Genomic DNA, 14,124 nt, shown 5'->3' with positions numbered 1-14,124 from the left:
AGGTAGGGGCCTTGCCTGTTATCTCAGTCCAGGGTCCCACAGCTGATGGCAGCCCTAAGAGTCGTGCACAAAAGCGCATGCAGCAGCATCTATTGGTGGTAGTCCATCTGTAACTTTATGCAAATACCACTACAAACGGGTTCACTATGGTATGCTGGCGGTCGGGCTCCCGGCGACCAGCATACCGACGCCGGGAGCCTGACCGCCGGCTTACCGACAGTGTGGCGAGCGCAAATGAGCCCCTTGCGGGCTCGCAGCGCTCGCCACGCTATTTTATTCTCCCTCCAGGGGGGTCGTGGACCCCCATGAGGGAGAATAAGTGTTGGTATGCCGGCTGTCGGGATCCCGGCGCCGGTATACTGTGCGCCGGGATCCCGTCAGTCGGCATACTGAAGACCACCCCTACAAATGCCTTCCTTTGTGTACAACCATGTGGCCAAAATTGCAAGGACTGAAACACCCATTGTTAGCGCCCATGCACATTAAAGTACCGATTGGCGCGTCCTTGTATGTCGTACTATCAAAACTTCACTTACCCTATGGTGGGGGCAGTTTTCTCCGACTATGGCCTTCTATGCGTCGGTAAGCGCAGACACTTGCATTGATGCACCCCTGACACTCCTATAAGCCCATTGAGGGTACCATTTTTGCGTGCACTGGTAGACACTCACTATTGTGTATGGCGCTGAATCCGGGCCCTGAATGCTAAGTATTCCAGCTAACCTTCTGTATCTTCACCACCCTTATATTTACTCCCCAATAGTCTTCCTGAATATGTATTATTTATGCCATCATGATGGAAGTGCCATGTAATTCATACAGATGTTGTTAAAATCAGTTTTAACACACAGAATAAGCAAATTAGTATTAAAACGGTTTCTTTTTCACCTCTATATAGCTTTGGTACCATCACTATACAGTGTTACAGTCTTTTATTTCATTCTGAATGTGTCTTATTTATTTCAGAGTGATTCCATCCCTCAAGATGACTTCATACCAGAGGTTTACAGAGTCTTCTTAAACAATCTGTGCCCAAGACCCGAGATAGACAATATATTCTCAGAGCTGTAAGAAACATCTACGTCTTCATAATTTTCTGTTTACTCGTATTTAGAATAAACAAAGCAAATTTACAGTTGTCAGAAAGGTTTTGTTGCATGGAGAGAAATGCTTTCTATAAAAACAGAGTTGTAGCCCCAGACCCCTCTTACATAATAGAGTTATAGAACCTGCTCTATCATCCTAATGTGTTTGTTTTATGACCTTTTGAAGTTAGTTTATAAAAGGGATATGGGTGAGACCCTTCACATAACGCTACTGACTCAATAAGTAAATATTATTGACAGTGTCTGTTAATTCAATTTACCAGCAGTAATGCTGACATTGCCTGGCTTTTATTAATTTACGTATTCTGTCTGTCTCAGCCCCCCTCTTACTTTTTTATCATTCCCCCCCCCCACTCATTCTCTCTAACGCTCTCTCTCCACCATTGCTTTCTCCCCCCACTCCCTACGTTTTTTTCTCTTCCCGACCCAAATAGTTTCTCCCCACCTCTCCTTCCTCCCTCCACTGTCTCTCTCTGTCACCTCCTCTTCGCCCTCTTCTGTGCATTACTGACAGTGGTGGGAGGAGTCAGACCTCAGACCAACATCATTTTTATCAGCAGTCGATTTTATTAAATAGGTTGAATTCTGCCCTTTATACTACACGTAGTGGCCACTGGCCAGGCTGTGGGTGAGGGGAGTTTCTGGGCAACTGGAAACCCCCCCCCCCCCACCTACATTTGCCTGTGAGTTGGCTACTGGTAGGTGATCTATTGTCAGTAATTAAATGTGCATTGTGCTGTTTTGCAGTGGCATGAAAAGCAAGTCATACCTCAGTGTTGACCACATGACAGAATTTATTAACGTCAAGCAGCGGGATCCACGGCTAAATGAAATCCTCTACCCGCCATTGAAACAAGAACAAGTTCAGCAGCTAATTGAGAAGTATGAACCTAACAGCAGCTTGGCATCAAAAGGTGAGAATTAAATTTAATTAGAATTCATGTTATGTATTGTGTGATATTCCAGTCACTGGTATCACATACGGAGATCTATCTGTCTTGCAAAATAAATAATCTCTGAATGTACAATATTAGTGGCACATTGTACATTAAACTGCACATACGGTATAAGTGCTTGGTGAATGAGGACCCATTTTACCAAGTCCAATAGGAATCCCAGCAAGGGATGATGCAGGGGAGCTTGGGTTTCACAATGGCTTATCCACAGGTCACAGCTCCCATGCCCGCTCCACTAGGCAGCAGCTGGATAACCGGGCAAGCACAATTGTGTAGTCAGCAACAGGCAGTCGTCATGGCATCTGTCACAGGTGTGTAAATAAGGAGACAAACTATGGTCAGTAGTTAGTATTTGCTTGGCCAACCAAAAAAAGTCTGGTCAAAGGCAGTCAGGACTTATTAAGTATATTACTTCTGAGAATATAAATTAAGTGTACTACCTTAAATAGCGAATGGTGTCAACATCACTGAGAGCAGCACATTAAGAGTGTGCACAAATAAAGAAGAAATTCATACTTCCAACCTCCACCGATGTCATTGCAGAACAGTATACTGTAGGTACCTCAACAGGAAAGCTGACGTGACCAAAGGTCACATTAATAATAAAGTCCGATACACTAAAGAGTGGGCTTACCCAATATTGTCACCGAATCACTCGCAAGGAGCTGGTGAGCCGGCACGTCAAAATGATTGTGATCAACAGAAAATCCTTTGAAGATGTACAAAGCAAAGGATGCTGTTGGGCAGCGGCTAAACTACTATCATTTCAAGTGTGCACAGTACAGTAGTTATGGGGCCTGAATGTGAGGGGAGTAGTTATGGGGCCTGATTGTGAGGGGAGTAGTTATGGGGCCTGAATGTGAGGGGAGTAGTTATGGGGCCTGAATGTGAGGGGATAGGCAAACCCACTGTTGCACTAGTAGTTCCAGCAGCAGTTGTCTTAGAGACCTTCCATGATGTATACACATTTATACTGTACAAGTATTAGACATATCCAGCTCCAGTGGTAAGAGGGTGCATCATATTATATTCTGTTGGTGACTATATGACTGTACATGACAGACATCCACTGAAACTGTTTTACTTCCCCTGTTTAGACTGCAATAGCTGTGAGTAGAATACAGGAGCCGCATTACATTTATTATATCTTATCCGATATAAACTGCTTATATCAGAGCAGCGGAACCCATGATAACATTAAAGAATCACAAATGGATTAATCACTGTTTAAGTGTAATAACTGTCATAGCTTCCCGTTGACAAGATGTCCTGTAGTAGCAGGTGCCATTGGGCTCGGTTCACGTACTACTGTGCTCAGTATCCTTGGGTTATAGCAGAGACTGGCTTATCAAGGATAACACTGAAAGAGTCTGGCAAGGATTAATACACGGAGACTTCATTTTTTTTTAACCTTTTTTGTCTAAATGTAGGTGTGACTTTAAATGTAGCCTTTCCTTATGTATGTGGCCGTCATTTCTAACGTGCAAAACTGCAGCTCCATAGGACCTGTCTTTCTTTTCAACTTGTGCAAGTACTTTGAGATTTCCACCGAGGCACATCGTTTTATAGAACAAGAGGTCTACACATGTGAAGGACCATGCATTTGTATATTGGAATGGATGGATAGATTGATGAGAAAGAGCTCCTAGTGAACCACAGAGAAGGAAGAATGGTGCACCATTTGCGAGAACAGGGCAGAAAGTGAGATATTGTTGTAGGAGAAAAATTGAAAAGTTTATTAAGTTGATGTGGGGCAACATTCTCCCTGGGGGAGATTTATCAAGCCACCTAAACAGTGGTGAAGCGGACAAGTGGGGAAGTTACCGATTGCAACCAATTAGCTTCTAGCTAGCATTTATCATGTACATTCTATAAAATGATAGGTACAGTAGTAACTGATTGGTTGATATGGGCAACTTCTCCACTTCACTGCTTCTTTACCCTGCTTCATCCATCTCCTCCAGAGAGAAAGAGATGGAGGGTTAACATAGATGAAGGTGCATACGGCTGGAGACATAGGTGGCATTGGGCTGGGGAGACATAGGCGGTATTGGGCTGGAGAGACATGAGTGACATTGGGCTGGGGAGACATGAGTGGCATTGGGCTGGAGAGTCATGGGTGGCATTGGGCTTGGGAGACATGGGTGGCATTGGGCTGGAGAGACATGGGTGGCATTGGGCTGGGGAGACATGAGTGGCATTGGGCTGGAGAGACATGAGTGGCATTGGGCTGGAGAGACATGGGTGGCATTGGGCTGGGGAGACATGAGTGGCATTGGGCTGGAGAGTCATGGGTGGCATTGGGCTGGGGAGACATGGGTAGCAGTAAGCTGGAGTCACACGTGGGAGCTGAAGGCTGGAGAGAATATTGGGGGATAGGGCTAGAGAGACACAGAAGGGATGAGACTGTATTGTATCATCAATAGCTAGTGACCCGGTGAATGACGGGTCATAGATAGATATTAGTCAGTATGCTGGTGTGTGTGTGTGTGTGAATGTGTGTGTGTGTGCACGTGCATGTAGTCTTGATATATAAAAAGCTAAGGACTAGAATATTTTTAGAGCTAATGCTCCGACACATTTATTTTGGTCCATTAGGCACAGTCTCCTTGCTGTGTGCTAATTGCAGCCTATAGTGCATATACCGTATACCTGCCAGCACATTAAGGCTATTTCCTGCTCACACCAAAGATCTGCGTCATCTCATCATGAAAACACATTTAGTAGCAAGTAGAAGAAAATTAACATTGTAATTCTGCTGCAATTACAAATTCGAGTTGTATCATATCACAAAGTGTGAGCGTGATACTGAATATAGATGAATATATTTATACCAATCTGCTTAAGAATGCATACTACTATAACATAATATGGAAGAATTCTAGTAGTGGCAAATAAATGCTAAGAAGGAAAGCGCGGTGGTGCTGGAGTACTCAGGGCGGGTTTAGGGTATCCAGACTATAGGTTGACAATGAAAAGGTCTATAGTCATTACATCGACCAATAATGGTCGACATGCATTAGGTCATCATGATCAATAAGTCAACATGTAATAGCTTGACAGTGCTTGTGGTCAACAGTACAAAATGTCGACATGTTCAAATGGTCGACACACATATGGATGTCACAGCTCTTTTGGGGGGTTTAACATTTTATTCAACCTTTGTATACTTTACCAACCACGTGGACAACGAGTGGGAATAGTAACCTGTGGCAGCGCAGTGGCAGCAGAGCAAGGCACCTTGCCCAAGCATGGCGAGTGAAGAGAGCCATGCAAGGGGACGTGGTACACTAGTTGGGGTTCCACGTGCTGTGGCAGTGAAGATGACTCCCACAAAATCGCAAACATGTTGTGTCGACCTTTTCACTCTGTTGACCGTTTTGTACTGTCTACCTTTTTCATGTTGACCTAATCACCTTCTCAACCTTTTGACCCTGATGACCTTTTCCATGTCGACATTGTGGTGTAGACCAGGGGCGGATCCAGAAGAAAATGAAAGGGGGGGGGGGGGCACCATGATAGGGGAACGGTAATAGTTATATTTACGTGCACCTAAGGCACGTGTGCTCCCAGATAAGGGGAGTGGTATCACAGGGTTATGATTGGCTGTAGGAGCGCATCCTGGTTTATTGCCAATGTTTCTCCCTGATGAAAAGGCTGATTGGGCCTTGAAATGTTGGTCACCTGTTTCATTAGTTATGGGAGCCTGGAAGGCACCCCAGCACAATATAATATTAATTATTATAGTTTTTAATTGGCGGTGGCAGGTGCAGGATACCTTGTTTTGGGCACTACACTGAGACTCAGACTGCAGGACATGAACTGCCCATCTTTGATTAGCAGAAGCAGCCAACTGGTTCTCCGACAAGCAGCATAAGACATCTGCAGGACAGCCTTGTCACAATCACATGGGCCGCCTTCTCAAAGCTGAGGCTGAGCGTGACTGCACCTAGCATGGTGGTAAAGGAAGTGGAGGAGGAAGCGCTGGGATACTGTGCGGTGCAGTGTGGGCTAATGAAGCCTTCTGTGCCGTCATAAGTAACAGTCTTACTCGATGCTGGCATTTGAACTCCGCGCCTGGGCTGGACTCTGGCTGGTTGGCAGTGGGGGAGGTAGGTTACGGTGTGAGCAGGGGGAGGCTGGAGCTGCAGCTTCAGCCTCCCCATTGGTTACCACACGGACTGGCTGTTAGAGCCGCAGCGGGTCCTAGTGCCTGCCGGCTCTTTTATCAAATCTGACTGACGGAAATAGAAGTAGTGCTGCCACTGTTCTCCTTTTGAAAAAAAAAAGTCAGAAATGACAGGGGGGGGGGGGGGGGGGGGGCATGGGCCCGGGTGACCCAACCCCCCCCCCCCCTCCCCGCCATGGATCTGCCTATGGTGTCGACCTATTGACTGTAGACCTTTTGCTTGTAGATCTAATGATCCACACCCCGAGTTTAGGGCAGTGCAATGCACGCAGAGATTAGCTGCCAGCGATTAGGATGGTACTAGCTGTTACTGACTGAGAGATATTCCTCTGCTGCTTCTGACTGCAAATCAATCAATAAATGAATAATAAATGCAATATCTTGGTAATATAATGAATAATCAAAGCCAGGGTACAATCCCCAAATCACCTAAAGGGCCTGATTCAGAGATGGACACAGATCACTGCATATGCAGCCAGATCTGCGTCCATCTCCCCACATGCTAAGGGACGCCCAGCAGAGTCGACCCTAACCAATATGATGCCCTAGGCAAGATTTTGGCTGGTGCCCCCTAGCACCGCCGCTGGTTCCGCCTCTGACCCTGCACTCCTTTCCCAGTACCCCCACCCATAGCAGTCCTTTTTTTTTTTTTTTCCTACCCCCTGTAATTTAAATAAGAACAGTGTGCACATTCGGCGCACAGCCCAAAAAGGTATGTGTTTTTGCTACCCCCAATTCAACTTATGCCTCACAGTAGTGCAACTTTATTCACAAGGCCGCCCAGAATGTGTGACGGGGCACCCCCCTATGCAGGCGGCCCGCCGCCATTTTTTAAATTGATACTAAAGAAAGCGATTGTCACTAAGAGGTCTCCAGATTGGATCTCCACCATGACTACATTGTGTACTATGGCACCTACTGACTGGTTCAGAACATACTTACTCCTTCTGTGAGTTGCAGCTTGGTAAAGTGTAAGTGGCCGCTGTGCAAACCTCATACAGAATCCATATTGTTCAGTTTCCACCACAGCTTTCAGCCATTTGGCTCCAAACTCACATGGAACTTACTGCGCACGCATGTAGATCTGGTGGAAAGTATGTTGATAATAGCTAAATACATCATCGTATGGAGGGGAGAGGAGCTAGCGGACAGTGGGTGGTTCATAGTTTGGCCTGTGCAGGTCTAGAGAGCAGCTAGACCTAGTGTCCCACATTATTATTGCTTTAAAGAGTTCAAACATTTAAAATAAACTTTTAAATCCTTCAGTGGATGCTGTCTGGCCACTCCCATATCATATGTTTAAAACACAATTCGATTTGCCAGGCTGGATCCTCCGTTTGCCAGACAAATCTATATAGTGTGCAGCCGCAAACAGCCTGTCTCTGCTAGGATAGGTGAATACCCGATTGTCCTCCTAGATCCTCCACTGCATCTGCAGCCCCAATGTGCTGATAAAGTACAGTATGAGAGGAGGAGCAATTAGATTAGTCATACCTTCCAATAATCCTACATTTGGCAGGACAGTGCCTATACGTAGACTTTACACCATGTGTGCTGTTGGTAGACATGCCTAGTAACTGGCACTCAAGTGCACCATTAGTCCTTGCTTCACCTTTATGATGTAATGACTAAGCAGCAAAGCAATGTACCAATGTCTTATTGGGGGTAATTCAGAGTTGATCGCAGCAGCAAATTTGTTAGCAGTTGGGCAAAACCATGGCCCTCATTCCGAGTTGTTCGCTCGTTATTTTTTTTCGCAACGGAGCGATTTGTCGCAAACTGCGCATGCGCAATGTTCGCAGTGCGTCTGCGCCAAGTAAATTTGCTAAAAAGTTTGGTATTTTACTCACGTCTTAACGAAGAAATCTCTTCGTTCTGGTGATCGTAGTGTGATTGACAGGAAGTGGGTGTTTCTGGGCGGAAACTGGCCGTTTTATGGGTGTGTGTGAAAAAACGCTGCCGTTTCTGGGAAAAACGCGGGAGTGGCTGGAGAAACGGGGGAGTGTCTGGCCGAACGCTGGGTGTGTTTGTGACGTCAAACCAGGAACGAAACTGACTGAACTGATCGCAGTGGCTGAGTAAGTCTCGAGCTACTCAGAAACTGCAAAGAAATTTCTTAACGCAATTCTGCGAATCTTTCGTTCGCAATTCTGCTAAGCTAAGATTCACTCCCAGTAGGCGGCGGCTTAGCGTGTGCAAAGCTACTAAAAGCAGCTAGCGAGTGAACAACTCGGAATGAGGGCCCATGTGCACTGCAGGTGTGGCAGATATAACATTTGTAGAGAGAGTTAGATTTGGGTGGGTTATTTTGTTTCTGTGCAGGGTAAATACTGGCTGCTTTATTTTTACACTGCAATTTAGATTTCAGTTTGAACACACCCCACCCAAATCTGACTCTCTCTGCACATGTTATATCTGCTCCTCCTGCAGTGCACATGGGCCCTCATTCCGAGTTGATCGCTAGCTGCCGTTGTTCGCAGCGTAGCGATCAGGCTAAAAATCTGCATTTCTGCGCATGCATACGCAGTAATCACGCGCAAAGTACTTTCGCACAAAACTATGCAGTTTCACACAAGGTCTAGCGACGCTTTTTGGTCGCTCTGCTGATCGGTGAGTGATTGACAGGAAGTGGGTGTTTCTGGGTGGTAACTGAACGTTTTCCAGGAGTGTGCTAAAAAACGCAGGCGTGTTAGGTAAAAATGCAGGCGTGCCTAGGGAAACGGGAGAGTGGCTGGCCGAACACAGGGCATGTTTGTGACGTCAAAGCAGGAACTAAAAAGACTGAAGTGATCGCAAGGTAGGAGTAGGTTTGGAGCTACTCAAAAATGGCATGACAATTTTTACTGTGCAGTTCTGCTAACCTTTCGTTCGCACTTCTGCTAAGCTAAGATACACTCCCAGAGGGCGGTGGCTTAGCGTGTGCACTGATGCTAAAAGCAGCTAGGGAGCGATCAACTCGGAATGAGGGCCATGGTTTTGCCCAACTGCTAACAAATTTGCTGCTGCGATCAACTCTGAATTACCCCCCATAGACCCTCATTCCGAGTTGTTCACTCGCTAGCCGCTTTTCGCAGCAGTGCACACGCTAAGCCGCCGCCCTCTGGGAGTGAATCTTAGCTTAGCAGAATTGCGAACGAAAGATTCGCAAAATTGCGAATAGAAATTTCTTTGCAGCTTCTGAGTAGCTCGAGACTTACTCTGCCACTGCGATCAGTTCAGTCAGTTTCGTTCCTGGTTTGACGTCACAAACACACCCAGCATTCGCCCAGGCACTCCCCCGTTTCTCCAGCCACTCCCGCGTTTTTCCCAGAAACGGCAGCGTTTTTTCACACACACCCATAAAACGGCCAGTTTCCGCCCAGAAACACCCACTTTCTGTCAATCACACTCCGATCACCAGAACGAAGAAAAAACCTCGTAATGCCGTGAGTAAAATACCAAACTTCTTAGCAAATTTACTTGGCGCAGCCGCAGTGCGAACATTGCGCATGCGCAGTTAGCGGAAAATCGCACCGATGCAAAGGAAAATAACGTGCGTACAACTCGGAATGAGGGCCATTGTGTTATATTTCTGCTTAGCACAGGTCACTTTAAATGTACATTTATATATAGATAGTGTTTTTAAATATGTAGAGAGTGACTTTAAAGACAGTAACAGATTAGAACCTCACTGGAACCTACAAATACAGATTTCACCTTTAGCATGCAATACATGTTGTTTTTAATTCTAATTTACTGATAGCTGATATATACACTCTGCATGTTCTCTGTGAACTTTAAAGAATGAACAGCACCACGCTGAGTGTGAACTGCATAACCCTGGGGAGATAGGCTGATGAAAAGCACCATTAGACAAGGTTTGACATCTCACATAGATCTGTGATGTTTGTCAGTATTCCCAATTCTACTTCTGATTCAGTCTATTTCCCATTGGATTGCACTGTCAAGATACAATGAACTGTTCTGAGAAAGGATTGTGAACATTAAGCCAGTCCCTAGGGAGCTTCGCCAGCGCTTGCCTGAATGTTAAATGTACAATGAGAAACAGAGAGAAAGAAAACTTGTATTTCAGACTAATATGTTTCCTACTGATGTCTAGAACAAATTAAAAGTTTGTCAGCTCTCAGTTTCTAAGTGTATAAAACACAACGTCTTCCAAAAGTAAAATTTGGCTTGTCCTCTGCCATACTTAGCAAAAGTGTGAATGGGGTGTGGCGTGGCGTAGGGTGTGACCATGTTTCGGCGGGCATTTCATTATTTCAGAGAAGCTCGTTTTTTATGCACACCACGTATATGGCAGTGGAACACCTCCCAAGCCGATACAAATTGGGGTGAACATCCCGATTGCTGTGCATCGGAACAGCCCTACAAAATCTGGAGGGAAGGGACTTTCTGATAGGTACAAAAATTTGACAGGTACAAAAGGTCTACAGATGAAAAGTCGACAGTGCTTAAGGTCACAAAAGGTTGACAGGTTCAAAAAGTCGACATAACAGTGATCGACGCACACATGGTTGACACATTGTATTTGGGTTTTTCACATGTTTTCTTAACATTTGCTTGATTTACTATCCATGTGGACATTGAATGAGAATAGTAACCTGTGGCCAGCTAAGTGAGTCTGCGGGGGTCTACGTTTCTACTGATGGTGTTCTAGCTCTAGTATACCACACCCGTTTAATCATGATAGCATTGTTATGCACCAGGATCAGAAGGAAAGACAATTTTGGTCTGAGAGGCAAACCATCAAGAGCATTTAAGAGATCGCTATACAACACAGAGACCATTCTATCATTCTAGTGACATCTGTGCACTGTACATAAGGTTATAGAGCCCTCTGGATGACCTCTGTGCAATATGATTAAAACAGCTCTAGGGTCCTCTATACAGAGACAGTATCTTATGTCAATTTACAAAACAGTACCAGTGACTGATAAACTATAGAAAGCTGTATAGTGACTGATATACTATACAGTGAGCACTATTGGGTCTGACATACAATACAGAGAGCAGTCTAGTGACAGATATATAATACATAGAGCAGTCCAATGAACTATGTACAATACAGAGAGCCATCTAGTGACTGCTATCCAATACAAAGAATCATCTAGTGACTGCTATTCAATACAAAGAATCATCTAGTGACTGATAAACAATACAGAAAGTCATCTAGTGACTGATATACGTTGCAGAGACCATTGTAGTGACTGATATACAATACAGAAAGCATCTTAATGTGCTTTGCATGACCCCAAAACCTTCTGCTTGTAATGCTCATGTCCAGACCTTTTTCGACATTCTGCCCCATGTTCTTTCCTTGTAGAAGTTTGTGGTCCCCCCCCCCCCAACCCTCCACTTGTCAGTCATCAGTGGTGACATCACTGAGATGGCACTGTAGCTGGGTATCCGGTCTTTAGGTCAACAGCACTTAGGTCGACACTCATTAGGTCGCCCACTATTGGTTGACATGCATTAGGTCGACATAGTCATTAGATCGACATGGTCATTAAGTCGACATGGCAAAGGTAGAAACGTGAAAATGTCGACATGAGTTTTTAACTTTTTTAAATATTTTTCTCTATTGTCCTAGTGGATGCTGGGGTTCCTGAAAGGACCATGGGGAATAGCGGCTCCGCAGGAGACAGGGCACAAAAAGTAAAGCTTTTCCAGATCAGGTGGTGTGCACTGGCTCCTCCCCCTATGACCCTCCTCCAGACTCCAGTTAGATTTTTGTGCCCGGCCGAGAAGGGTGCAATTCTAGGTGGCTCTCATAAAGAGCTGCTTAGAGAAAGTTTAGCTTAGGTTTTTTATTTTACAGTGATTCCTGCTGGCAACAGGATCACTGCAACGAGGGACAGAGGGGAGAAGAAGTGAACTCACCTGCGTGCAGGATGGATTGGCTTCTTGGCTACTGGACATCAGCTCCAGAGGGACGATCACAGGTACAGCCTGGATGGTCACCGGAGCCGCGCCGCCGGCCCCCTTGCAGATGCTGAAGTAAGAAGAGGTCCAGAATCGGCGGCTGAAGACTCCTGCAGTCTTCTAAAGGTAGCGCACAGCACTGCAGCTGTGCGCCATTTTCCTCTCAGCACACTTCACACGCAGTCACTGAGGGTGCAGGGCGCTGGGGGGGGGCGCCCTGGGAGGCAAATGTAAACCTATATAAAGGCTAAAAATACCTCACATATAGCCCCCAGAGGCTATATGGAGATATTTAACCCCTGCCTGTATTCACAAAATAGCGGGAGACGAGCCCGCCGAAAAAGGGGCGGGGCCTATCTCCTCAGCACACGGCGCCATTTCCTCTCACAGCTCCGCTGGTCAGGACGGCTCCCAGGTCTCTCCCCTGCACTGCACTACAGAAACAGGGTAAAACAGAGAGGGGGGGCAAATTTAATGGCAATATCTTGATATATATAAAGCAGCTATAAGGGAGCACTTATTATAAGGCTATCCCTGTCATATATAGCGCTTTTTGGTGTGTGCTGGCAGACTCTCCCTCTGTCTCCCCAAAGGGCTAGTGGGTCCTGTCTTCGTTTAGAGCATTCCCTGTGTGTCTGCTGTGTGTCGGTACGTGTGTGTCGACATGTATGAGGACGATATTGGTGTGGAGGCGGAGCAATTGCCAAATATGGGGATGTCACCTCCTAGGGGGTCGACACCAGAATGGATGCCTTTATTTATGGAATTACGGGATAGTGTCAACACGCTAAAGCAGTCGTTTGACGACATGAGGCGGCCGGACAATCAATTAGTGCCTGTCCAGGCGCCTAAAACACCGTCAGGGGCTGTAAAACGCCCTTTGCCTCAGTCGGTCGACACAGACCCAGACACAGGCACTGATTCCAGTGGTGACGGTGACGAATCAACCGTATTTTCCAGTAGGGCCACACGTTATATGATTTTGGCAATGAAGGAGGCGTTACATTTAGCTGATACTACAGGTACCACTAAACAGGGTATTATGTGGGGTGTGAAAAAACTACCTATAGTTTTTCCTGAATCAGAAGAATTAAATGACGTGTGTGATGAAGCGTGGGTTGCCCCTGATAAAAAGCTGATAATTTCAAAGAAATTGTTGGCATTATACCCTTTCCCGCCAGAGGTTAGGGAGCGCTGGGAAACACCTCCTAGGGTGGACAAGGCGCTAACACGCTTATCAAAACAAGTGGCGTTACCTTCTCCTGAGACGGCCGCACTTAAAGATCCATCAGATAGGAGGATGGAAAATATCCAAAAAAGTATATACACACATGCAGGTGTTATACTACGACCAGCTATAGCGACTGCCTGGATGTGCAGTGCTGGGGTAGTTTGGTCAGAGTCCCTGATTGAAAATATTGATACCCTGGACAGGGACAATATTTTACTGTCGTTAGAACAAATAAAGGATGCATTTCTTTATATGCGTGATGCACAGAGGGATATCTGCACACTGGCATCACGGGTAAGTGCTATGTCCATTTCGGCCAGAAGAGCTTTATGGACGCGACAGTGGACAGGCGATGCGGATTCAAAACGGCATATGGAAGTTTTGCCGTATAAAGGGGAGGAGTTATTTGGAGTCGGTCTATCAGATTTGGTGGCCACGGCTACAGCCGGGAAATCCACCTTTCTACCTCAAGTCACTCCCCAACAGAAAAAGGCACCGACTTTTCAACCGCAGCCCTTTCGTTCCTTTAAAAATAAGAGAGCAAAGGGCTATTCATATCTGCCACGAGGCAGAGGTCGAGGGAAGAAACAGCAACAGGCAGCTCCTTCCCAGGAACAGAAGCCCTCCCCGGCTTCTACAAAAGCCTCAGCATGACGCTGGGGCTTCTCAAGCGGACTCGGGGACGGTGGGAGGTCGTCTCAAAAATTACAGCGCGCAGTG

General features: G+C 46.0%; 1 protein-coding gene across 3 annotated transcripts in view; it reads left to right on the top strand.

Annotated features, from left to right (window-relative positions):
* PLCB1 (phospholipase C beta 1) overlaps nt 1-14,124 on the top strand; it is a 1,298,702-nt gene that overhangs the window by 783,048 nt on the left and 501,530 nt on the right. For all 3 annotated transcript variants that reach the window (XM_063918579.1, XM_063918581.1, XM_063918580.1), the window contains 2 exons: nt 967-1,067; nt 1,854-2,020. In XM_063918579.1, coding sequence (XP_063774649.1) covers nt 967-1,067; nt 1,854-2,020 — 268 coding nt within the window. The remainder of the gene's footprint in view (nt 1-966; nt 1,068-1,853; nt 2,021-14,124) is intronic.

This window comes from Pseudophryne corroboree, chromosome 4 (genome assembly GCF_028390025.1).
Source record: "Pseudophryne corroboree isolate aPseCor3 chromosome 4, aPseCor3.hap2, whole genome shotgun sequence".
NCBI lineage: Eukaryota > Metazoa > Chordata > Amphibia > Anura > Myobatrachidae > Pseudophryne > Pseudophryne corroboree.
Note: the sequence above shows the minus strand (reverse complement) of the source record. Positions and strands in the feature narration are given on the sequence as shown.